The sequence below is a fragment of the Solanum dulcamara genome, chromosome 1, assembly GCF_947179165.1.
Source record: "Solanum dulcamara chromosome 1, daSolDulc1.2, whole genome shotgun sequence".
NCBI lineage: Eukaryota > Viridiplantae > Streptophyta > Magnoliopsida > Solanales > Solanaceae > Solanum > Solanum dulcamara.
In genome coordinates, this window is record NC_077237.1 from 82719617 (window position 1) to 82747105 (window position 27489).

Consider the following 27489-nt stretch of genomic DNA (forward strand, 5'->3'; position numbering starts at 1 on the left):
ATTCTTTTAACCCTAAAATTCACATCATTTTATTCATTTAAGCACTTTTATCCAAACACTCAATTGCTTGTTTATAAAAATAACTTTCAGCACTTCAAAGTTATAAAAACACTTCATACCTAAAAGTTACTTTTTTAAAGTCATCCAAACGAGCTCGTAACATCATAATCAAAATTATTATATTATTTTTTTGTAATAAAAAAATCGTTCAACTTTACATAAATATCATTGAAAATCACTAAATAAATTTTTAGAACCAAAGTATCAATCAACTCTTCCTAAGTATGATAGAAAAAATTATCTCCTTTGATTCTCTCAATAACTTTCTATGGTTACGAAAGAATACTTTAGTAACTTTCACGATTTTATGCAAAGTCGAGCTTATGTTGTTCTCTAAACAGTACCAAATTCCATGAATTCTGCATCATTCTACATTGCTAGCAAAGTCTCAATAAAACAGTTATAGTTACTAATTAGACACTTCTTCATCGCGCCATTTCCAAAAACCAAATGACGATCAAAATAAACACTAATTTTTAACTTCTAAACTCAAATTCAGTTGAACGGAAATCTTTTTAAATCAAACTATACAGAGAGAAAAAGGGGTAGTCCGATGCACAAAGCAACTCATGTTAGCAGGGTTTGGCGAAAGGCCACAACCCGCAACCACATCAATTCAAATAGATGGAAAGAGGATGAATTTAGAACATTTACGATATACATAATACATAAATATGACCTTTAACTTGACTTCAGTTGACTATGACCTCTAATTTTACTAGTGCACAAGTAGGTACTTTAACTATCCAAAACTTGAATAAATAAAACACTCGTCCTACATGACAATTTTGTGTCCTACGTGGCATCCTACGTGTATTATGTTACGTAGGACACATGTGTCTACTTGTTTAATTTTATACAAGTTTAAGTGTCTACTTATGCATACCCAAAGTTAGAAGGCATAGATGTCACCTGAAGACAATAGGGGTAACTTTGGGTCATTTTTCATTTTTTTTCTATGTTATAATGATATTGTTAGTTTAATTGACAAATATAGGCAAATGTGCACCAACTTTCAACGGCGAGGGCATAATTGACCCCAACTTTATACGGAGGGAAAAAGTAGATCATTTCGCAAATCATAGAGGCAATTTTGGACCTTTCTTAACAATCGTGATGAAGTGTGAAAGATTTTAGCAAATGAAATTTCATAATTTTACAGTGCTAAATGTATGGGTATTTGCAGTGATAAACTCTTTGGCTTTTTGCTAAACATAGGACATGATTACAAAATTTTGAACTATTACAAGTCCAAAAGTCCATTCTACATGGGTGACAGAATAAAAAGAAGATTAAAAATGAACCATGACTCAAAGGTTGTCACCTCACATCTATTTTCCAATATATCTTCAGAGCTCTAAAAGGCAATGATATGTTAATAGGTAGTGGACAGCTCTTACCTTGTTCTGCTTTTTAGAACAAGTAGGCATTTTCACACAATCTAAGCAGGAGTCGTCGAGGCTGCAATTGGCAGTCCCACTTTACATCCTAAAATCATATTTGTTTTACTGTTATCAAGTTCTGCTACTCTTGCTCGTAAGGTGATGTTTCACTTGAAGAATCACTGTCAAATGTGGCGTTTGCACTTGGCGATGAGGGAAGTGAATCTTTATGAGAAGATAAACCTGGAAAGGAATAGTGGATCAGCAAAACAGTCACTGATACTCAGTGTAGCATGGAGGTTAGAATATTTGATATTAGGGAAAATGGCTAAAATGACGCCTATACTACGGCTGGATTTGTAGTAACACAATTATACCTTATGGGGTTACTACGACCCCCCTGGATATATTTTTAAAGCATTTCTTTGACATTTATTGGGTGAGCTGAATAACAAATCAAAGCTTTGTTATTTTATTTGTACGCACGTGCTGATAAAAAGGCAAAAACACAAAGGGGTTCAGTCGTCATCACTCATTTACACTCTTCGAACAAAAGAAAAATGGAAACCCTCTTCTTCACACTTCAATTTTTAGATGAAGAAATCACTTGAATCTCTTGGAATTTAATCTCGTGAATCACTATATTCTTCCATAATTGAGTTTTGGCTTGTGTCACGGCGGATATATGCCAAAAAATGCTTTAAGAAAGTATTCAAGGGGGATAATAGATCCCCCGTAAAGTATGAGTGTGTTGCTGCAAACCCGTTCATAGTTTGGTCGTCATTTTAGCCATTTTCCCTTGATATAATGTTATCCTCATGAAAGACAGAAGGCCCAATATGCAAAAAGAGAACATTCGAATGTCAGAGATCAACCAACCTTTTGCTCCTCTAGGACGGAACTTCTTTGTATGTCGTCTAATCAGCTTCTTGGCCTTTGTTATGGTTAGTTGTCTGGCAAAGGGAGAGAAATCAGCCTCACCTTCGCTCCAGTCAGCGTGCAAGTCATCTTCTTCACCCCTCATTGTCCGAAGCACGAAAGCCTTAGCCTTTTTACGCTGAGAATTAAAAAGGCCTTTCACCGAGGTGACAAAACCATCACCTGCACCATCAGTGGGACGCTTAGGCCAGGATAACGGATTCTGCTCAGATTTTTCAGCTGAACCACCATCACTATCACTGAGATTCAGATCAATATTGGGAACACCAGAAGGACCGGCTTCCTTTTGATTGTTTGCTTTAAACTTCTTGCCCTGTATTAAAATTAACAGACATAGGCCCACGTTAAGCTTTAAGAACCCCCTGAGGTAATCTAACAGTCTCAGATACTTATCACAGAAGAGGGGTGGTTGTAATGTAGCTACATGAACCAGAAGCTGAAAACATTGATTTAATATTGGCTAGGCAATGAGAAGTTAAAAATAAATTCCAGGGATTATAACCTGCATTCCCGTTACTGATTTAAGAACTCCCCAGATGATATGCTTCCTAACTCGTGAGAATAATCTCTGCCAGGTCCCAGTAAATTCAACACGATGGAATGTATCCATCAGCAGTCTCATATCACCCACAGCAAATCTCGATCCTTCATAAGTAATTTGTAACTCAACCTATCCCATGCATAAATAAGAATGAGTTAGTTAAGGAACTAACAAATTTACAAAACAAACACATAATGACAAAAAAATGACTAACTTGACTAATCTTGATATTATGGAACTCTCTCATTCTTCGGGGCCTAGATTTTTTCTCGTCATGTGCCTTCCCCACCTTTTTCTCCTCATTAGAACGACCAGATTTAATTAATTTCGATTCCTTGAATTTGTTTCTGTTAGCTTCATCTGGATGCTCAATACTTGCAAGGGACCCACTTTTTGAAGAAGAAACACTTGATGAGTGCATTTGCAGTACAAGTTCATTAGCAACAGATTCAGCTACATTTTCTTCCCAGTTTCTGTCAAAGGAGGACGTTCGTCTTAGCTTAGGGGCCACAACACTAGCATTAGCTTTTTGGTTCTTTGTTGCCTGCACACATTCAGCCCACACAACTCATTTGTCGAAAAAGATATGCTCGAGAATTGTTTGGTTAGAGATTAAGCAAGTATACTGGAGAACTTGCCCATGTCTGTAAAATAAACTTAAATAAAGAGGACGCACGAAGCACAGTTCACTCCACCGTCTGCTTCCATTAGTTAGCAAGATGAATAAGCAAACAACAACCAGATTAAGGAATCAGAGACTCACCTGGGATAAATCACCATAAGAGGAAGACTGAGAATCTTTAGTTAAATGGCTACTTGACACTGGTGCTTCCTGCACTGAAGAGCCTTTTTTTGCACGCTTGGCACCAGCAGTAGTTGAAACTTTCCATACTTCCTACAAAAAAAAAAATGTTTTGAACATTGTCTTGTCACATAATCAAAATATCACATGGGTTAAAAATCATTGTGTAGTACAACTGATAAATGGGACCTGAGACACACCTGCCGCCTGTGGGAGTCTTGTTCCTCTTCTGGAAAAAAATATGCCCACATCATGCTGTACATTGACTCAGTTAGATGTATCTTTAAGGGGTATATTTCCACCTACACAAAGGAAAACTCTAAACAGGTTATAAGAAGAATTATCACAAAAGACAACAAAAGAATGCAAAAGGATTGATCTCTTAGAACTGTCCTAATGCGAAGATCTAGTGAATAATTCAATGAGATAACTTTAAGTTCCGGACTATGTGACATCTTCTCAAGAAAAGAAATAACTTAAAAGGTTCAATATCTTTCTCAAAAAGAACTATTATTACCTGCAACAGTTCAATGGTAGAGTTTCTGTCTTTCGGAGCCCCCTGTTTAGCATCTACCCGGACCATCACTTTTCTGAGTTAATGACAAGTAAAGATAGTATGATAACAATGCAATGGAACAAGAAAAAACAACATTATGATTTCCAAGAACATTGCTAGGTAAGCTACCAGTCCTCCCATTAGCAGATTTTTCAATTTTCATCTAATGATGCTTCTCTTTTTCCTTTTCAATATGTATGTGGTGACCAAAAAAAAGAAAAGAATTTTATGCAATGAAAGCCTAGTGGTTTTCAGAAGACATCGACATTAAGCCAAGTGTTGATACTCTTAATTCTAGGTAGAAGTAAAAGAGAGCTCTGTCTTGCCTTTGCCACACAAACTCAATGAATTAGACAGGAATCGAACACCAAGTTTAACTAGGTTTCAGATAATAAGGTATACGGAGCTATTACAAGAGGACAGTTGTAATAATCAAGTACGTTCTGTTACTAATCAAATCATGTACACAGACGTAATAATGGGTAAGTACTTTGGCCAAAACTAATTGCCCAAATATGGAATAATTGAGTACTAGGACCAGATTTTGTTCAATTAAGTGCAAGATGATGGTTACAGGGCATGGATTAAGTGCAAAAGGATAAGCATAACAGATCAGGACATGACAGCCAATTAAGGGCATGAGAGACTGTTCTGCGGACAGGAAAAATATGTTTCAGGCACTAGAGAAAAGCTGTAAATGAGGACATGTCCTGATGGAACATTATCTTCAATTCAGGAAAAGGATTACAGTGATAAAAGCTCATTAGACATACATACATAGCCATAAAACAGAAAGACTCAATCAATCAGTGGATTACACATGAGTCTGATAGTCCACATGGTAGTAGTATCTGGAAAGCTATCAGGATCCAATGGCAGGAGTTCTGGGGTAAGTGGAGATTTCTGAGGATGATGGAAGGAAGACGGCATTCTGGGAAGATCATTGTATTGGACAGAGCAGTTTAAAGGCCACTAATCCTGTACTATTTTCAATTTGTCCCCAAAGTAATGCTAGTATCAATCAAATGTGTAATCATCAAGGGTGGAACTTAAATTTTAGGAGGGCTCTTAATGATTAGGAAACTGAAATTGTTGCTGCAATGTTACAGTTGTTAGAATCCTTTAATGGCATAAATGAGAGACCAGACAGTCTCAGATGGAAATGTAATACCAAAGGTACCTTCTCAGTCAAATCTGCTTATTGGTACCTAAATCAGAGAGGCCCAATCAAGTTAAATTGGCATTGGAAGGAAGTTGGGAGGGCAAAAATCCCTATGAAAGTCTCATGCTTTATTTGGCTGGTGATCAGGAAAGCTTGTTTAACACTAGACAAGTTACAAAGAAGAGGTCGTCATATTTGTTCAAGATGTCTATTAATTGGGCAGACTGCTGAAAATAATGAGCATCTCTTTTTACCTTGTAAGACAACTACAAATCTGTGAAACATGTTCTTTTGTATTTTGGGTGTCAAATGGGTTATGCCTGGATCGACATTGGGTCTTCTTAGCTGCTGGAAGAGTGTGGGGAAAAGAAGTGGAGATGAAGATTGGTATATATGGTGGATAATTTGGAAAGAAAGGAACTCAAGACAATTTGAAGACATTAGCAGTCCTATCCAGAAGATTAGGATGAACTGTCTTAGTCTACTTCTTTTTTGGTGTAAACAGAATATGTGGGGCGATATAGGAAAATTAGTAGATTTAATTGGCAATATATAAGTTTTCATCTTTTGAAAAGGGGCTCCTGTTTTGTTTGCAAGTATATTTTTGTAAAGTTCTTAACTTAGCATTTTTTTCATGTGCTAAGTTATGGTTTAATACAATCAGTTACCTTTGACTCAAAAAAGAAACAACAGAAAGATTCAATTAAGGCACCAACCAGCAAAAGGAGAAATGCACAAACAAATGCATGACTAATAATGCAAGAAGGAGAACAGAGATGAAAAGAAACAAAAAGAGCAGCATTACTTTCCCCATTCTGGAGGAGGATCCCATGCTGATAGAAGCATATCTGACTTGGCATTCGGCAGGCAGTTTCTCATAACAAAGCACTTTATTGTGAACTTAGCAATCCCAATATCTTTGTAATCCCGGTCAAAATCATATATCTGCATTGAGAAATGGAAAATAAAATATTTTGATTCAAGTGGTTCCATGTGAAAGAAACTACATTCAGTTCTGATAACAAAAAATATCAGAATTGAAGATTACAAAACAGCTAAAAAGGACAAGTAATCACTTTTTCCTGGTCAAGTGCATTACTAAAATCAAAAGAGCTTCAATAGCAAGAGAATACCCTCACCTAAGCCCTGATCTTCTTAGCCAGAACTTTACTGTTCAAATGTAAGTGTCCTGGTCTGAACTTTGCTAACCTTTTTTCTAATAAGAACCCATAAGTTGGGTGTCTTTATTGATAGCGAACAAAGCTACATAGTAGGAGGATATAGCTGGCAAATATTCAAGCACCAGAATAGGGAAAGAACCATTCTTTTACATTTAACTGACACCGAGTCTTGAAATTATATGTGCACTAGGCACTGCACTTTCATAAAGAATCCATGACATGCAGTGGACTGAGGGCTCTCCTCTTGTGGACCTAGCAGCTTCAAAATCATGGAGGTGCAAAAGACCACCCAGAATGTTTCTCTGCCTTGATTCGAAAAGATGGAACTTTGCTTACTTGAACCTTATTTCTAATGCAGATGTCTAGGTAAAGTAGTGTATTGGAATATATTCACCACATTTCAATGAAAGATGCCTATAATATGTATCATAAATTAATTTTAAAATATATTTTAATTATTGTTTATTTTTTCTCTTATTAATGATGCTAAATATATAGTATTGTATTATAAAGATTTTAGTTATATATTCACCACGTGCATTGAAACATCTCTATAATAAGTATAATATATTGAATTTAAAATGCATTTCAATTAGAATTCAATATTATACATTGTTATGAATTCAATTGTTGTTATTTCAACAAATATAATATATTTCTAACAGCGTAAATTAATTTGAATAGTATTAGAATGTTTGAAATTCACACATAATACTTATAATACATTTATATTAAAAATATTTTAATTATATATCCACCACATGTATTGAAACATGCCTATAATAAATATAGTATATTAAATTCAAAATGTATTACACTTATTGTTTATATTTATTTCTTTTATTATGTTAGAAATGCATTATATATGTATTTATATAAAAAATTATTTAATTTAAAAAATAGTAAAAGCATCATTTCTATAATATTCAATTCAAAATTAAGTTTTAAATTAAAATTAATTAATTATTCAAAACACATAAATTGTTATGCCGATCGACACGACCACCGTGATATTCAAAAGAACATAAATTGATGTGGACCGACAAGATCACTATGATATCTAAGCAAGTAAAGCATGAACATGTAAGTATGCAAAATAGCAATTCCACAAGTAACCCGTATATAATCGTTTCTCCTCCATACCACAATCATAATATCACGATCAATCCAATCATCACAAGTATTCGATAATCATAACATTATATACAACCATCTCATATGTCCCATCTTGACACAGAATCAATGTCACCCAAATGACTCTTCAATAGCACGCTAGATTCAAAATCACAATCTTAAGAATCCATGAAAAAAAAAAGAATAGTCTTAACATAACTTGAATTCAAACTTAAACAACGTGATGTAGATAATAAAAAAAATTCGATGATCAAATATCATGTTCGCTAATTTTCCTCACAAAAATCCTCTTAACGTGAATGAGAATATATATAACAGCATATTGTAAGAAATATTTGTAGCTTGTTTTTCATGAAAAAAAATGAATGAAAATTAATCATATATTGAGCTGCTATACGTATATACTAGAAAAAAAGTTGTCCGACATACATTAATCATACCTACTACATACATATATTTAAAAAAGTAGTATTCTAAGGGGAAAAAATTGAAGTAAAAATAAATTTTAGGAATTGTTATTCATCTTCATTTTCACATGGAATTGAAGTGGCGATGACACATAAATCCTTATTCCATTACGTATGCATTCAGATATTACATAATATCGTGGTACGTGAAAGTGGAGATGGCAATGCAACATAAATTCTTATTCCACTACATACACATTCCAATATTGTATAAATTCGTGATAAAACACAATAACCTTAACAAAAAACATGTGCCCCCAAAAGCATAACTTTAGTTTCTAATGTTATGACCCGCCACTTGATCTTGAAGAAGGTAGAAGAATCTAGAGTCTTGGAGAGGTTAGTGGAAGACTCTAGATCCTTATAGAAACTTGTAGAGAAGTCTTGAAAGACTTAGAATTCTCTAGAGTGTGTAGAGAATTCTAGAGAGGGACTTCTTTGTAAATATGGAGGGACTTGTATAGCAATTTTTATTTACACTTGAGCCCCTTAGGAGTAGTATAAATAGAGGGGGCATTCATTTGTAGCAAACCATCAAGCAAACAAGTATTCTTCCAAGCAATACAAAAGCCTTCTTCATAAAAGCTCTCTTGTCTTTCTTACAATCTAGCATTCCCTTAGCGATCTAGTCTTAAAGGCTTACTTGAGCTTACAAGATCGTGAAAGATTCGTGAGTAAGTTGTCAAGTGCCGCACGGAAGTCTTAGTGGAAGTCTAAGTCCGTGACAACGTGGTATCAGAGCAAGGTTCTACTAAGGGATATGGCAAGTGAGGGAGACATCAATGCCACTACCGCCACCAACGTCAAGCAAGATGTTGGAAGGAAGCACCGCAAAGGAAAGAAAAACTCTAAGAGAAATGAGGAGGTGCCGCTTGAGCCTACACCAAGCGAGGCCCTAACATCCTACTCACCCTCGGCCACTGAGGTTAGTGACGATGAGCGAGGCGAGGAGCCCGTGGACGTCACACCCGGCATGGAGTGGATTGCAAGGGTGGATGCTGCCCGACAAGCAGTGGAGATATTAGGCAAGCGCTTGAACAAGGTCGACGGCAAGTTCAAGTCTCTAGAGGAGTTCACCCTTGAGGAGAACGACAACATCCGGAAGGAGTTGGAGGTGCGCAAGGCTGCCGAGTACGAGATGAAGGAGGTGATCACTTCCTTGGAGTGTCGGCTCATAGACGCGCTAAGCACGGTGGAGACCATGAAGGCCGAGATGGCAGCACTCAAAGGAGACATAGATGCTGGGAGATGCATGACGTCCAGTGCGGACCGGGAGGCCAAGATTGAGGCTCCCAAGCCACCGATGTTCAAAGGTGCCCGTGATGCACAAGAGGTGGAGAACTTCCTTTGGCACTTGGAGAATTACTTCAAGTGTAACAAAGTGAAGAACGATGAGACGAGGATCAACACAGCCGTACTATACCTCTCGGAGATGGCCATGTTATGGTGGAAGCGCAAGGAGTCCGAGATCGGGAAAGGGCTATGCACCATCAACACCTGGGAGCAATTCCGGGACGAGTTTAAGAAGGCCTTCTTCCCCAACAACGTCATCTATGAGGCCAAACGCAAGTTCCGGGAGCTGAAGCATACGGGTAGCATACGGGCTTACGTGAAAGAGTTCACTACCCTTACGCTTCAAATCCCCAACCTTACAGATGAAGATATGCTCTTCCACTTCATGGATGGACTGCAGAGTTGGGCCAAGACGGAGTTGGAACGCCGGCAAGTCAGCACCATCGATGAGGCCATCACCCAAGCCGAAGCCTTGACGGACTTTAAGCATGACAGGCATGACAGAGGCAAGGGCAAAGAAATAAGGAGTAGTCATGCCAAAGGTGGGGGAGATCGTGGCAAAGGCAAAGAGCAACATCCTCCACCCAAGAGCCATGATTCCAGCAAGTCCGACGGCAGGAGGTTCGGGCGACAAAGCTATGCCGAGAGAAAGGAGCAGACCTCGAAGGGCAGCGGCTGCTACATATGCGGAGGTCCTCACGGCTACGCTAGGTGTCCGGAGATGAAGAATCTTGGTGCCATTCTGCGGGAGCGAAAGGACAAGGAGGGGGACCAAGGGCAGGGTTCGGACACGACTCAGCTAGGCATGATCGGGCTATGTGGAGCCATCACGAAGCAAGCTGAGAAGGCAGGAGACTACTCTGCCCAATATGTTGACATATCCATCAACGGACGACCAGCTCGTGCCATGGTGGATTCTGGAGCAGAAGCCAACATCATGACCAAGACGGCGGCAGCAAGGTTGGGGCTAAGTTACGGGCCAAGCAACACCCGCCTGAAGACGGTCAATGCACCATTGACTCCCGTGTGCGGAGTCGCTCATGGAGTGGACATCACGCTGGGCAAGTGGCAAGGTAAGACAAACTTCACTGTCGCCCCCTTAGATATCTTTGATATCATCCTTGGACAGGAGTTCTTCCAACGGTACCACACGATGATCGATCCCTACCTCCAACAACTCTTGGTGATGGAGCGAGAGGGACCCTGCATGGTACCTCTAGTCAAGATGCCAAAGAAGGAAGGACGAACCCATCTGTCGGCCATGCAGCTTGTGAAGGGCCTAAAGAAGGGGGAGCCGACGTTCGTAGCCACCATTGCGAGCTTGGATGAAGGCAATGGTGCTAAGGAGACATTGCCACCTTGCATAGAGAAGGTGCTTGAAGAAAACAAAGACGTGATGCCCGAAGAGTTGCCAAGACACCTACCTCCAAGGCGCGAGGTAGACCACAGGATCGAGCTGGAGCCAAGAGCAAGGCCGCCCGCATACCCACCATACCGCATGGCTCCGCCCGAGTTAGAGGAGCTGAGGAAGCAGTTGAAGGAGCTCCTCGAGGCCGGTCATATCCGTCCATCCAAGGCACCTTATGGCGCGCCGGTATTGTTTCAGAAGAAGAAGGATGGCTCGTTGCGCCTATGCATAGACTATCGAGCGCTCAATAAGGTGACCGTGAAGAACAAGTATCCCATCCCGCTCATTGCCGACTTGTTTGATAGACTTGGACAAGCCAAGTACTTCACCAAGGTGGATTTAAGGAAGGGCTACTACCAGGTACGCATAGCAGAGGGAGATGAACCGAAGACCACATGTGTAACGAGGTACGGAGCTTACGAGTGGTTGGTGATGCCCTTCGGCCTAACCAACGCACCCGCCACCTTTTGCACACTAATGAACAAGATCTTCCACCCCTACCTAGATCAGTTTGTAGTAGTCTACTTGGATGACATAGTCATCTATAGCAACACCTTGGAGGAGCACGTGGAACATCTAAAGAAAGTGTTCCAAGTCTTGCGCGAGAACGAGCTCTTCATCAAGCGGGAGAAGTGCGAGTTTGCCCAACATGAAGTGCACTTCTTGGGACATGTTATCAGCCAGGGAGAGCTACGGATGGACGAAGCAAAAGTTCGGGCCATCAAAGAGTGGGAGGCGCCCACAAAGGTAACCGAACTTAGATCTTTTCTTGGACTTGCTAACTATTACCGCAGGTTCATTAGCGCCTACTCCGCCAAAGCCGCTCCACTTACTGAGCTATTGAAGAAGAATAAGCCGTGGGTCTGGAGCGAGGAGTGCATGGAGGCCTTTGAAGACCTCAAGGCTGCCGTGACAGAGGAGCCGGTCCTAGCGTTGCCTGACTTCTCCAAGACATTCGAAGTGCATACGGACGCCTCTGACTATGCCATTGGAGGAGTATTGATGCAAGAGAGGCACCCTATCGCCTTCGAGAGCCGCAAGCTGAACGAGACAGAACGGCGGTACACCGTACAGGAGAAGGAGATGACAGCCATCGTCCATTGCCTACGCACATGGAGACACTACTTACTTGGCTCCAAATTCTTAGTCAAGACCGACAACGTGGCCACTAGCTACTTCCAGTCGCAGAAGAAACTCACCCCGAAGCAAGCTAGGTGGCAAGACTTCTTGGCCGAGTTTGATTATGAACTGGAGTACAAGCCGGGCAAAGGCAATGTTGTGGCCGATGCCCTTAGCAGGAAGTTCGAGCTGGCGGCCATCACCACAGCACATTGCGACATCCAAGATGCAATCAAGGATGGTCTACAGCATGACCCCGAGGCAAAGAAGCTTATGGAGTTAGCCGTTCAGGGCAAGACAAGGCGCTTCTGGGTAGAAGATGGACTCTTGCTTACCGCCGGGCGAAGGATCTATGTGCCGAAATTCGGGACTATCAGGCGACGAATCATGAAGGAAAGTCACGACACATTATGGGCCGGACATCCAGGGCAGCGTCGCACGAGGGCATTGATTGAGGCGATTTACTACTGGCCACGCATGCGGGACGATATTGAATGCTATGTACAGACTTGTCTTGTGTGCCAGCAAGACAAAGTAGAGCAGCGCCAACCAGGAGGACTCTTGGAGCCCCTGCCCATAGCGGAGCGTCCATGGGAGAGCGTGACCATGGACTTCATCACATGCTTACCGAAGTCCGACGGGTACGGGACGATTATGGTCGTGGTGGACAGGTTCTCCAAATATGCCAGCTTCATGCCCGCCACGGCAGGTTGCACTGCTAAGGAGGCTGCCAGGCTATTTTTCAAGAATGTGGTGAAGTATTGGGGATTGCCAAGACATATCATTAGCGACAGAGATCCACGCTTCACCGGGAACTTTTGGAGAGAATTGTTCGAAATTCTTGGCACAAAATTACATTTCTCCACTAGTTTCCACCCGCAGACGGACGGCCAGACGGAGCGAGTCAATGCCTTACTGGAGTGCTACTTGAGGCACTTTGTGAGCTCCCATCAGAAAGATTGGGCTAGACTACTGGACGTAGCCCAATTCTCTTACAACCTACAGCGGAGTGAGGCCACAGGGCGAACACCATTCGAGCTAGCCACAGGCCAACAGCCACAAACTCCACATTCACTACCGGCCGCGTTCGAGGGCAAGAGTTTGGGGGCTTATCACATGGCCAAGGGATTTGAGGAGCAGCTCGACACTGCCAAGTCTTATTTGGACAAGGCAGCGAAGAAGATGAAGAAGTTTGCCGACCGCAAGCGTCGTCCCACGGATTACCAAGTTGGAGACATGGTCTTGGTCAAGTTCAACCCCAGGCAATTCAAGGCGTTGCGAGGCATGCATCAAAACTTGGTGCGAAAGTACGAGGGCCCGTTCAGGATCGTTGCCAAGGTTGGCAAGATCTCTTATAGGTTGGAGCTACCACCGCATATTAAGGTTCATCCAGTCTTCCATGCCAGCGTCCTCAAGCCGTACCATGTGGACAAGGATGATCCTAGCCGAGGAGAATCAAGTCGGGCGCCACTCACAATCACCGCCTCCCATGATCGAGACATCGAGGCTATTGTGGACTACCAAGCCAAGCGAAAACAGGGACAACAGGCCACTGCTATGTTCTTAGTCCATTGGAAGGGACAATCTCCGGAGGAGGCCACCTGGGAGAGATATGAAGACCTGTGGCAGTTCAGGGACAAAATACGGGAGTTCTTGCAGCAGCAGTGCGCCGCGGTCGTCGCCACATCAGGTGGGGGAGAGTGTTATGACCCGCCACTTGATCTTGAAGAAGGTAGAAGAATCTAGAGTCTTGGAGAGGTTAGTGGAAGACTCTAGATCCTTATAGAAACTTGTAGAGAAGTCTTGAAAGACTTAGAATTCTCTAGAGTGTGTAGAGAATTCTAGAGAGGGACTTCTTTGTAAATATGGAGGGACTTGTATAGCAATTTTTATTTACACTTGAGCCCCTTAGGAGTAGTATAAATAGAGGGGGCATTCATTTGTAGCAAACCATCAAGCAAACAAGTATTCTTCCAAGCAATACAAAAGCCTTCTTCATAAAAGCTCTCTTGTCTTTCTTACAATCTAGCATTCCCTTAGCGATCTAGTCTTAAAGGCTTACTTGAGCTTACAAGATCGTGAAAGATTCGTGAGTAAGTTGTCAAGTGCCGCACGGAAGTCTTAGTGGAAGTCTAAGTCCGTGACACTAAGCACTACAATAAATTCTAAAAATACTATACAATTCATTTCTTTTCATCTTTTTTTTTTTTTTGCACAAATTTTTGAAGTTATGCCCATGTGACAATTTCTAAAGACTTATATCCAACTGGGTATAAGTAGAATTGCTAAAAGAGAAAAAGTATTGGAAAAAAAAAGACTTGAGGGCAATTTGTACGGTCTTATAATTATTCATGTTTTTTCCCCTCTAAAAATGATGATAAAGACATATGCTCAAAAAGCATCAACACTAAAACAAATTCTAAATATACTGCACAACTTATCATCTTTTCCTTCTTTATTTTTCTTTGCATAATCTAAAATGCTGAGTTTAATTTTGGCTTTCAGTCTAACTTGTGAAATATTATGATACAAAATATAAATTAATGCCAAGCAAAAAAAAAGTAATTTGCTATTTCAGTATCAAGGATATTTTCATTCACTTTTTTTTGGCTTAAAGTATTGAAGGACAAAAATAAAATACCACCCCCAAAAGACCACTCCAAAATAGAGGCATTAGTGTGAATGACCCAAATTAGTATGGTTCGATTTTGGTTAATAAAAATGAACAAACCGAAAATCCAAACTGACCATCGAGATATCAAATATCCAGTGAAATAATTGAGATTTATATAAGTCAGTCCAGACACCACCATGTGGAAGAGATTGTATCCTCTACTTCCCACAAATAGAATGAGACTGATATATGAAAGTATATGCTGCAGGATGAATTTTTGCACAGGCTAAAGAGATTATAAAAGTAAGTTTGTCGAGCCATGTGCAATTGGAACAAAATAAGCTACTCAGAGCATTAGGACAAGTTTATTTTTCCCCAGACTATAGTTTAAAACAAAAGTTAAACCCTGTAACATCAGAATTCCCAACAAAACCGCACAATTCATATGCTTTTGCCAAGTATTTCAGCCCTATATGGGAAGGAGGTTCTTCCAAGTCGTTGCTATTGTCTAGGCTATAGGGCTAATTTCAGTTTTCAGCCTCTTAGAATTATCTGAAACCACCTTCGACGTGATACATGAGCTGCAAACCAAAAAAGAGTTTGAGAAATTGTGTAACATAGATGGAAACGACGTGATGCAAAAGTAGCTACCAAGAATGTGAGAAAATGTGTATCATAGAGGGATTTAAAAGCTTGTTCTATATTATTACTGAATACTGACCTGATTGAATTTCTTTTCTTTTTTTCTTTTTTTTCAAGGACTATTAGATGTCAAAGTATATAGAGACTGATATAGAAATACAAGTGACAAATGAATGAATATGGAAGGTTAATTTTTACACATTTTCTCCAACGCAAATGGCCCCTAAAATTTGCAAAGTAATTGGAGTACATAAGTTGACAGAGTTGGGATCACTTTCATTTCCAATGATCCACTGCTATTAGTAAAGCAGTGATGCTTAACAGAGGTAACTACATCATTTGTGTATAAGATCATAGCTCATTCAAGAAAGCTATTCACATTTCACAAGGGTTAATTATCAGAGAAAGGTCCACATTCAAACCAAGATACATCGAGCTCTTTGCAGAACAAGAACCATTACAATGTCCAGTAACATCATAGATCCAAACTCCCATAAACCGCCCCGATTACTCAATTTCACTTCACCATCCAATACAACCACCCAAGTATAAACAAAAGCCTGTGAGTCGTAGAAATAGAAGATTACAAGCATTGCAGATTCCAAAACATTAAATTCTATCTTAATGAGCCAACTAGCAATCTGTGCTCTTAAACTCAATTTGCCATAGTAGCACTGGGTTGAACTATTCCTTAGAGGTTCAAAAAGAAAGTATTTTCAGATCCCAACCACATTGCTGGAAATGAGACATCCAATAGGAATTTGGAATCACTGCAAAATTAAGAAGACTAAGTATAAATCAGAAAATGGAATTCTCATCAATTAACTGTTATCTACTGATCTTGGACCTGTTGGTGACAGTTGTGGAGAAGTTGTATCATTTTGGCCAACTCTAAGCTAGACATTAGATAAATAACGGCCTAGTGCAAGAAAATGAAAGAAAGTATGACATAGTTTCTGTGGTCAAATGATGTCTCTTTACATTAACAAGTGTGAAGATTAATTTCCCTGGATTCTTAGTTCCGTGCACATATGGACTTTCTAAGCCTCACACAATAACAATGTGTCATCAACATATAAAATATGAGAGACAACCACCTTTTTGTCACCATTTCCTTCAATCTCAAAACCACTGATCCACCCCAATAGTTCTGCTCTTTTGAGCATCATATTAAATTTCAATCACCATAACAAATAAACATAGAGTTAAAGGATCTCCTTGCCTAGATCCCCATTGTGATTTGAAGAATCCTTCTACTTCTAGAATCCCATTTATCAACACTAAGAAGCTAACTGTAGAAATGCAAGTAATGATCCACCTGATCTACTTGTCCCCAAAGTTCTTCCCTTAATAAATTTATTTTGATTTTCAGATACAAGTTTGCTGATCACCTTTAATCTTTCAGTCAATAGCTTATCAATGATTTTATAAACATTAAGTATGCTAATAGGCCTATAGACCTTGATTTCAACAACACCTTTCTTTAATACAATATAACATGCATAATGCCGACTCAAATTCAGTCTTGAGCAGGTATTGGATTTGTTATCCCAGATCCCCCACCCCTTCATTTCTAAGAAAGAAAAAGCAAGGGATGAACCTCAACATAGACCAGAAGCACATGCACAGATATGCTTTAGAAAGGAATATGCAAACTTCATATCATAAATCCATCATTTACCCCACTTTCACATAGACAAGTAAATGGAAAAAGAAAGAGTGAAAACTTACCAACTTTCAAGACTGATAAACATCAGGAAGGCGGAGACCCACACTTGCAGCAGATTTACCCAGCACTTTCGTCATCTCATTGGATCTATCCACTGCAATGTTGTAAGAAAATAATAGGTCCTGTCGAAACAAAGAAAGACACGTGATTCGTAAACTGCAATAGTAATATCCCCAGGGGCGAGGGCGTTCACCCGAACTCCGTCGGCAAAAAATTACACCGTATATTCAAGGTGTTTCTTTTATTTTTAGTGTGTATATACAGATTTTGAATCCTCTGAACACAAGACTATAGGTTGAGTCAGTGGTTTTGGGGGTTTAAAATTTACTTTGAGGTTCCAAATTCAAATTCCAAGCACTACATTTTTATTTTTCGAACCCCCTTAGTGAAATTCTGGATCCGCCACTCAATATCCCTATGACTCCCTTTATTTCGTTTCAACTTTATGGTCAACTAATATTTAATAAAGAATAAAACCACATGATATACATAGGATCTATTAGAAAAACAAAACTTCAGTGATATGAATATGCAGCATTAATCAGAAAATACAATACATTTCAAATTCAAAGCCAAAACATTTGGTAAGTGATAAGCATTAGGATTATGCCCATGAGTGGAATATGAATACCATAGGAGTGTCATTCAGAATTGGAGAATCTAGAAAAGGAAGATGAGAAAAAAAAGATTTGTATTTCTGATGCATAGAAAACTCTATCCGTGTTGATAAGGTATTGACTTTGTAAGATGGTTGTCTGACAAAATGACCCAGCTGGATTGCTATGTCTTAAAATCAAGCTTAAGCAAGAAAGGCCTATTTTTATTTTTATTTTGGGGGGGGGGAGGAAGAAAAACATAATAAAATCTTTTTCTTGTCCCTTCTATTTTTTATCACTTAAAACAGTAAACACATCTACATTTTGATCCAATTAAGGATTTTTGTTTACCCCCAACAGAGCTTATCATGTAATCCCCTATATTATAAGAAGTTTCACAAATAGTAATATCATTACTTTTCAGTTGATCTCTTTTACGGTAAACAAAAAAATATTTTATACTCTGCTGATATATTGACAGAGTTGACCCTATTAATGCTTTTCTGATGGTATCAATACCATGCCACAATATAAAACTCATGAGCACCTCCTTAGCAACACTTACATTGATGAAGAGTTCATATTACATCACCTTCATATAAGAAGCTTTTGATTGTTGTGGAATAACATAGTTAGCAATGAAATGGACGATGCTATGTCCGAACTTTTTTTTATGATGACCGTGGTGTCCGAGCCAACTTTCGCGCACCTCGACTAATTCCACGAGATACTTGCCACCTCCCACCAGCAACGGGTAGTATCAGGTAATTGTATCCACCAAGAAGGCTAGGACAGATAGAAAAAATCACCTAGTATTTTTTGTCTCAACCTCACGGCTTTCAACCACTTCATTGAGCTCTAGGCCACACCCTTGTGTGCTGTTATGTCTGAACTTTTTTGATACATTCTTTACCCATATAAAGCATGGACATGTAAACAATTTAATCCTACACCCTTGCTTCACACAGCTTAGGATGACTTTAATCTGACATAACAAAAAGTGGCTAGTACAAAGCAAAAAACACAAAGCAATGAAAATTGTAAATATCTAGAGAGGTGAAGCTAACCTTATGATGGTGGACACTGCTGAGAAGGTAAGTATAATTTTGAGCAAGCTTAATTCGTTGCTGGACAAAAGAAGAGTCTTTTGGGTATTCAAGATTTCTGTTCTTCCTGAATTCTTCCCTTATAAAGTCAGTGAAATGAACCTTGTGTTCTTCCTTCCCTATATGCTTTTCCACTGCTTTTAGTAGATTTCTATACACCATTCTTAAACCTTCAAAAGAACCCATCTCTGCAAAATCCCCAAATAACCATCTTAGCTTAGAAATTTACCAGCACTCAAAAAATAAAAATCCAAACATTGCGATATATAATATTGGGCCAAAAAAGGAAAAAAAAACAAAAAAACATTGAATTTTTTGGATAGTTTTCAATGATTTTTAGCACAAAAGAATTTAGAAGATTGTTAGCCCATTTTTGATAAATATGATAATTCCGATCGAATTCGAAAAGAGAAAAACTTACCTTTGACTCGTTGGATGTTTTGCCAGACGAAGCAGTGTGAAAAAGTATTGACGAAACCCAAAATTAAACAAGATTGTTAAAACTTGAAAGTGAAAAATATATACTTCCTCTTCACATTTTAGTTATCTTGTTCCTCAACAGAGGACTCCGGCGGAGATCGAGGACATAATTCTTCGGAAAATCTTACTTGTATCACTTGTTGATTCAATGGAAAATGATGCACGCGTTGTATATTTAGAGATGACGGCGGCGGAGATTCTAAGCGAGGGCAAAGAATTAAGGTTGTCTACGTTATCAGATATATGTTATGAAAAAATACAGGATATCCGATATTCCATGTATCAATTGTCCTTATAAATCTCAAGGCTCAATGGTTGTTATGGTAAACTCTCTAACTTCCCCAAAACTTCTAATTTCATACACTTTTGTCCCTTCTTTTTTGTTTTTTCCTTCTTTTTGGTCCTTCTACGTTTTAATTTTTTAATTTTTTCTATATAAAGGTGAAGCTCAATTCAGCCCTTCTCAAAGATGTAAGTGATGATATTGACTTCTGTTTTAAGCTTGCTAAGGAGGAATCTGTCATTTTACTTCCAGGTATAGTAAATAAAGCTTTAAAATATTATTTTCTAGAATATGTTTAATTGAACGCAAAGTTTACGAAGAAAAAAAGACTTGACTTATATAAAAAATATCCTTAGAATATTTGTTATCTTAAGCACACTATGCTATTTCTTGGCTATAAGAATACGCTAGTAAAAATAAAATTAGAAGTTTAAAGTTAACGATCTTTTATATATAAACTAGAAAAATATTCACTTTTGATAAATTTAAATGATTTGTTTTTTCAGGAACTGCTGTGGGATTGAAGAATTGGCTTAGAATAACATTTGCAGTTGAGCCATCTTTTCTTGAAGAAGGATTAACAAGATTGAAATCTTTTTGCCTAAGGCATTCCAACCCCAAAATAATGAATTAATTAATTTACTGAATTTTGTTTTCATTTTCTTGGCCAATTTGGTGAATTAATTTGAAAAGAAAAATGTTTAATTTCTGTTAGAATAAGAGTATTTTCCTTATTTTAGTTGATAATGGGATCAATGGGGTGTATTTTTCTGTTAACTTGGTATTAGTAGATTTTATTTTGTTCTTACATTGTTCCACACGTTTGATGTTCGTAACGACTTCATAGATATATCTATCTTAGTTTCATAATTCTTTAGTAAATCGTTAATGAGAGAGTCTTGCGGTACATAATGTTATAAATTAGTATCAATATTATAAAAAATAAAGGTTTGACTAAATGATTATACATAAAAAAAATAAAATTAAAAATTGTGAATGATCAAGGTGGATAGCTACATGATGATCTTTAAAATAAACATATATTATGGAATAATTTATAAATATATCATTTATGAAAATAAAATAAAAAATATTAACTAAAATATTATATCATAGAAATTAAATCTCTTTGCCACAAACCAACCAACCAAAAAAGTACAGAACATTGAAACATCCTCAACTTTACTAAATTATTAAATTATCGAGTACATCATAATCAAAATTATTATATTATTTTTTTATAATGAAAAAATCGTTCAACTTAACATAAATATCATTGAAAATCACTAAATAAATTTTTAGAACCAAAGTATCAATCAACTCTTCCTAAGTATGATAGAAAAAATTATCTCCTTTTTTTTTTTTTTGGCTACCAAAGAAAATTTTGGTAGTATATTAAAATAGGAATATATCAGTACATAAGGTAAAAGAAAAGAAAGTTCAAAATAACTATCCTAATATGAAAATTACAGAAGGTGATGAAGGTATTACATCCAATGTAGTAGTATGGAGAGTATCCTGCTGCAGATCCTCTGGCCTTGACTTTTTGCCATTTTCGACACCTATAAACTCTCACCAGGTGCTATGGTTCAAAGTCAAAAGAATATTTATTCAGGCTTCCAGGATGGAGTAGAAATCCTCCATATTCCTTGTGATGTAATTGCAAACATCTTGGAAAGAATTGAAATATTATCCATTGTCGCAGCTCCGTAGTTTATCTGCTATTATGCAGATGTTGTGTGTTGTTGTTGGTCTTCACATTTGCTAATAAGCATATATGTGATGATCTTTGGCTGGTCTAATCCTCATGTATGGTATGTGTAGTTTCTCTGTGTTTAAAATTCTCTTTGCTTTCACAAGGAGTGAAGTAAAGTTGTCAAAGTGATGATCTCCTGCAAAATCAAAAGCATAGTTAGTTAAAAAATCAGCCAGTCCATTTTCTTCTCTCAAAACATGCTCCACCCTCACTTCCTTATCCCTCCTCTGCTTTGAGATGTCATTTATGATCATTGATATACTCCATGGAGCCTCCCACTGTTCTGTTAAGATCATTTTCATAGTCAAAGAGTCAGTTTCCAACACTACTGGCAGCAATGTGTGTGTAACACAGTATTGGAGCCCTTCACGTATTGCTCTTGCTTCTGCAACCAAGCTTGAACCATCTGGTATTCTTTTTGCTGCTGCATACTGGAGATCACCTGTAGCATTCCTAATGCAAAATGCTAGAGAACTTGGTCCAGGATTTCCTTTTGAGGCTCCATCAGTGTTACATTTATACCATCCTTGTTTAGGAAAGTCCCATTTCACTATTTTGCTTATAATTCTAGGCCTGTATTCTTCAAAAGATTGAAGAATTTGAGATATGCATCTTGGTAAATTTTGTTGCCCTGGGAACCTCATTCTGCACAAATGATAGATGATCATGTTTATCTCATATAGCACCTTGTTGATGGACATCTTCCCTCCATGTATAACTGTGTTCCTCCACTTCCATATCTGCCACAATGTAACCAAAGGAATAACTTTAAAAATGTTACTGAACTTTGAGGGATACTCTGTGTTCCACCAGATTTGTAGTAGTTGCTTGAGTTGTTGGAACTATGTTGTGATGCCTGCAGCATTTTTAACATAGTTCCAAACTTTTTTTGCAAAATTTCCTGTAACAAAAAGATGATCCACAGTTTCATATTGTGTTTGATCACAGCAAAAGCATGATGCCTATGTAGTGATCCCTATCCTTCTTACAACCTCTCCAACTGGTATTTTATATTCCCACAACCTCCATACAAAGAAAGATATCTTAAAAGGTACCCCTGGTATCCATATATTTTTATATTCATTTGATTTGGTTGCTTTGCTCCTCAGTAACTCCCATGCAGTACCTAAACTGAATTTACCTGATGTTGTCATCATCCATCTTGGTTTATCCCAATCTTCATTTAGTTCATGAAATTGCAAGTCTTCTAGTATATGATCCACAATATCAGTAGGAAACAATTGATGCATTTTTTGTATATTCCAACCACCCTGCAACATAATTTGCTTTACATCTTGAACACTCTCATCTATTACAAAATCTTGTGGGATGATGTAGTAAAGAGCCCCTAATTTTGTCCAGTTGTCAAACCATATATTTGCAGTTCCACTCCTTGGTTCCCACCATATTTCATGCTCTATATTGTCTCTAGCCTCTATCATAGCCTTCCATACTTGAGAACCCCCCTTCCACTGCACAGTCTGAGGGTTGTCTCTTTTGCAATATTTGATCCACAAGTAATTTGCCCATAGTGTATTTGTTGTTCTGAATTTCCACCACAATTTTGCACATAATGCTTTTGATACATCAAATAAAGATCTAAATCCTATTCCTCCTTCTTCTTTTGGCTTACACAGATGTATCCAAGATGCCCAGTGTCTTCTTTTGCCTTCCTCACTATTGTTCCAGAAGAATTTTGCAAAGATTTTGTGCATGTCAGTGATAACACACTTTGGAGGTTTGATGGCTGATAACAGATGTATTGGTATACTCATTAATACATTATTGATCAGGACAACCTTTCCTTCAAATGATAGTAATCTTTCTTTCCAATTCTGCAGCTTCGTTTTGATTTTTTTGATCAGATCATTGTAGTCAGCCTTCCTTTTTCTTAAGTGAGTGATAGGGCAACCCAAGTATATGAAAGGAAAAGTACCTTTTTTGAAGCCAGTAATATTTTCCATCTGTTGTATCAGATCATTAGACACTTTACTGTGCACATAGAAGGAGCTCTTGTTTTTATTTATGAGCTGACCTGACAATTGCTCATATGCTTGTAGCACCTGCATAATTAATTTTAAAGAAGTAGCATTAGCAGAAGAAAAAATTATTGTATCATCTGCATAAGCTAGATGATTCAGATTTTCCCTCCATTTGGGCATTCCATAGCTTCTAAATTCATTATGCTCAAATAAAGAGTTTAATGATCTTGATAGAACTTTATTAGATAAGATGAATAGAGTAGGAGAGAGAGGGTCTCCTTGTTTCACCCCCCTGGTGGAGTGGAAGAACCCATGTGTTTGACCATTAACTAGTACAGAGTACCAGTTGTTTGCTATCAACCTCCAATCTTCCTTAAAACTCTGATTAAGTAACTCCATGACACTCTGTCATATGCTTTGGCCATATCAAGCTTGAGTACCACATTGGCTGGTTTTCCTCTTAGTCTAATGTCCGTCACTACTTCTTGAGTTAGGAGGACATTTTCAATGATACTTCTGCCTTTGATAAATTCAGACTGGTTAGGAGATATTATAGAAGGTAGGATGCCTTCCAGTTTATCCTGAACCACTCTAGAAATGACCTTATTGATAAAATTGCTGAGACTGATTGGTCTCATATCAGCAAAAGTTTCAATGTTGTTCTTTTTTGGTATCAGAACCAGGTTGGTATGTGTTACTGATTTAGGAAGAGTTTGGCCATCACAAAAGGCTTTCACCATTCTGTGCACGTCAATACCTACTATGTCCCAACACACCTGATAAAAGGTACCAGTCATCCCATCTGGACCAGCAGTACTATCTGGAGATAATGCAAAAACAGCCTTCTTCACCTCCTCTAAAGTTGGTATGCTTACCAGTTGATCATTAGTTTCCTGATCCACCATATTGGGAACATGTTTTAGCAGATTGAAATCAAGAATGGTAGCTTCTTGTGAGAATTGTTGTTGGTAGAAAATGCAAGCTTCTTCTGCTATTAGTGAATCCCCTTCTACCCAAGCACCTTGTTGATTTTTAATCCTTCTGATTTGTAATCTCTTCCTCCTACCTTTCACAATATTATGAAAATATCTTGTGTTTCTGTCACCCTCTGCAAAACTAGTCATATGTGACTTTTGCCTCCAGAATTCTTCCTCATAATGCAGGTATTTTTTTAAAGCTGCTTGTGCTTGTTGTAGTACCATCCTATTCTCAGGAGTAGGATCATCTTCAAAACATTGCTCTTTAATTCTAACCACCTCTTCTCTTACTGTTATTTGTTTAAAGATATCACCAAAAGTGGCCCTACTCCAATGAATTAAAGCAGATTTCACATTTTTCAATTTCAGTTTGAAACTGACAAAATCATTTCCTTCAAAATCTGTCATCCATGCTTGTTTAACAGCTTCCAAGAATGTGTCATGTTCTGTCCAGAATTTTAAAAATCTGAAAGGCTTCCTTATGTGTTGTGCAAATTCACCACAAGTAAGTAGTAAAGGAGCATGGTCTGAGCCAGTTCTGGATAGATGTTGCACTTCCAGGTGTGCAAACCAATCTTGTAATTTTGAGTTTGCAATCATCCTATTCAGCCTTTTGAATATACAGTCACTACCTATCCTCCCATTCCACCAAGTGAATATGCTGCCCTTATAATTTATTTCAAGTAGCTCACATGAGTTGATACAAAATGCAAAATCCTCGTATTCATGTGGGAAAACAGGCAATCCACCAATCTTCTCATCTTCATTCATAATGACATTAAAATCTCCACCTACCAACCAGGGTAGTTCCATTTGATCAGCCAGATTGTATAGACTATCCCATAAACTGATTCTATCAAGATGATCACACTTTGCATAGATCATTGTTACCATAAGTGATTTTTCCAATTCCTGGAAAAAAAGCTTTACAATAATCTGTTGTTCCTGATCCTGTATAATTTCCACATTTATATTTTCATTTACAAAGAACCATATTTTACCATTGCAGTTGTAGTGGGCATGTGTCATGCCTAATCTTCTTCTGAATGCCTGAATATGCCTATAGTGTTGAAAAGGTTCCATTAAAGCTATAATGGAAAATTTGTGATGTCTGTGTAACATTTGAACTCTGTGAAAAGCTTTTTGTGTTTTCACAGATCTGATATTCCAAAATAGTGTCTTCATCATCATTTAAAAATTGGCTTACAACCTCTCCTTGGCACCACTCTCATGGGAATAGTATCTATGTTTACTTGTTTCTTTCCTTTCTTGAGACTTTGTTGCTTAGACCTTGGTGAAAGATCTACTTCTTTGACCACAGTGCTTAAAATCTGCTCCACTGAATCCTCTTCTTCACTTTTAGAGAAAATGTCCTCTACATTTTGCACCTCAGTGGCCTCATGTATGTGATGAGAGATCACATCATGCAGTTCCTTCAAAGGAGAAGATTTTCTTTGGTGGATTGATGACTGAGAGCTGTTCATTTTCACTTGTGCCACTGCTAAATCCATACTCACTTCCCTTTGAGGAGGAAATGAGCCTATTCCATTGTCAATTGAGATGCTCAGATCTCCATCTTTCATTGTATCATTAGGATAGAATTCGTGGCTGTGATCCAAAGGTGCAAGATTTGAAGTCTGGTTTTCCTCAATCTCCAACTCCTTCTTGTCTGTTGTTGAAATCTGCATATCACTCCCACTTGTTTCTATCCCCTGCATTTCATTGACTGGGATCATTTCTGTCTGCTCCAAATTAAATCCTGAGTCGTGTCCATTTTCAGAAAGTATGTCCTCCTCATTAGTACTGATACCATCTTTATTTACTTGTTGTAAATCTGCTCTTGTTTCTTCAAAATTCTTAGAAAGATCAGTCGCTTCAATTTCCTTCTTGTTAGGATCTGTTTCATTAATAACACAGAGACCTTCATCAGTCACCTCACTCTCACTTTCGTGCTCATTTTTTAGTATCTGCCTTGTTTCCTCCTTGATCTTATCATCTGCTCCCTTGACTTCTACATTATCAGCTTCTTCTTCCAAAATTGTTCCTAACTCAGCAAAATTATTATGGGTCGAAACCACACTCCCCAACTTACCATGTTTCTTATTGTTGTTTATTCCTTTTTCCTTTTTTCCTGGATAAGTAACAACTTTCCCACTTGATAGAACTTTAGGAACATATATTTGGTAGGGGCGTGTCCATCCCTGTTGTCTTCTGCTTTTTGAATCGTACCCCTTCTCATGTTCCTTCCCCTTCTTCTTTGCAGCTTCATTGATGTTTGCCGTGTTTGCCACCAGGTTAGGATGCAGGACTCGACAGTCATCAATTGAATGTCCTTGTAACATGCATTGTGTGCAATATTTTGGCAAATGATCATATTGTATTCTCACCTTTTCAACTCTGATGTCCTTAGTCTTCTCATCTTCAATTTCCATCAGCACACACTTAGGTAGATCAGATAGCAAATCTACCTGGACCTTTACCCTTGCGCAGTTGGGTCTAGTTTTATTTATGGTAGCCATATCCAAAATTAGAGGTTTCCCAACTGCAGATGCCAAAGTAAATAACGATTCTTTCACAAAATATGTTGGGAGTAAATTCGGGAAAGAGATCCAGGCCATGGCTATTGATGTTTCTTCCTCAACCTTAAAGGTAGAAGTATAAATTAATGGCCTCATTTGATATGTAGAACCATCCTTAGATTTCAACCAATAGGCACCCTTCGAGGAAATATTGATGAAGTCCTCCATTAGAGAAAATCTTATCAGTAAGTGTCTGTCTCTCAAGAGACCGATATCACACTTTCCCTTCACTCCACACTGTTGAGGGATGATTGTTCTCAACTCTTGCAACTCCGGCCATCCATAAGAAAACTTACCCACTATAGCATTTTGTAGATTTTCCATCTGCTCCATTCTTGACACTTCTGCAGTTGTCCAGCGCACCACCGGGGTACCCTCAAGGTACGATACCTCTTTCATTGGTATGGAAGGACCTTTGGCTTTAGGAGAGATTCCATGCATAAGGATCTGGGCGAAGTTTGGTGAGGAAGAAGTGGATGATAGAGATGGTTGAGTATCACGAAGAGTTTGAGTGAGGAGGGGGAAGTTCATATGGTTCGTAGTTAGTGGAGTAGCCGCCGGTGATGGTTGGCCGGCGGCCAAATCGGCCATAGTTTTTTTTAGGTTAAAAAAAAAAACCTAGATCTGTTTGAGGACAACCCCTATTTTTGGTTTACTCAATAACTTTCTATGGTTACGAAAGAATACTTTAGTAACTTTCA

General features: G+C 38.3%; 2 protein-coding genes and 1 long non-coding RNA gene across 7 annotated transcripts; 1 reads left to right on the forward strand and 2 right to left on the reverse strand.

Moving 5' to 3' along the window:
* Positions 1-1208: 1208 nt before the first annotated feature.
* Positions 1209-4022, reverse strand: LOC129889765 (protein SABRE-like). Its single transcript, XM_055965208.1, has 6 exons — positions 3925-4022; positions 3686-3817; positions 3137-3466; positions 2884-3051; positions 2322-2694; positions 1209-1685 (listed from the first exon to the last, which is right to left on the reverse strand). Exons 1-6 carry the CDS (start codon positions 3985-3987, stop codon positions 1585-1587), a joined length of 1167 nt encoding a protein of 388 aa, XP_055821183.1. The 5' UTR covers positions 3988-4022; the 3' UTR covers positions 1209-1584.
* Positions 4023-7891: 3869 nt separating this feature from the next.
* On the reverse strand, positions 7892-19463 carry LOC129880467 (uncharacterized). 5 transcript variants are annotated; one of them, XM_055954543.1, is made up of 4 exons: positions 19153-19463; positions 18693-18919; positions 17032-17151; positions 7892-7914 (listed from the first exon to the last, which is right to left on the reverse strand). In XM_055954543.1, exons 2-3 carry the CDS (start codon positions 18915-18917, stop codon positions 17038-17040), a joined length of 339 nt encoding a protein of 112 aa, XP_055810518.1. In that variant the 5' UTR covers positions 18918-18919; positions 19153-19463; the 3' UTR covers positions 7892-7914; positions 17032-17037. The 5 variants fall into 5 exon arrangements, with proteins under 5 accessions (XP_055810518.1, XP_055810492.1, XP_055810500.1 ...); XM_055954517.1 differs by lacking the exon at positions 7892-7914 and adding an exon at positions 14801-15239; XM_055954525.1 differs by lacking the exon at positions 7892-7914 and adding an exon at positions 15307-16087.
* Positions 19464-19488: 25 nt separating this feature from the next.
* On the forward strand, positions 19489-20108 carry LOC129880491 (uncharacterized). The gene is made up of 3 exons (XR_008765406.1): positions 19489-19534; positions 19653-19746; positions 20001-20108. It is a non-coding gene; the product is annotated as an uncharacterized LOC129880491 (long non-coding RNA).
* Positions 20109-27489: the final 7381 nt, after the last annotated feature.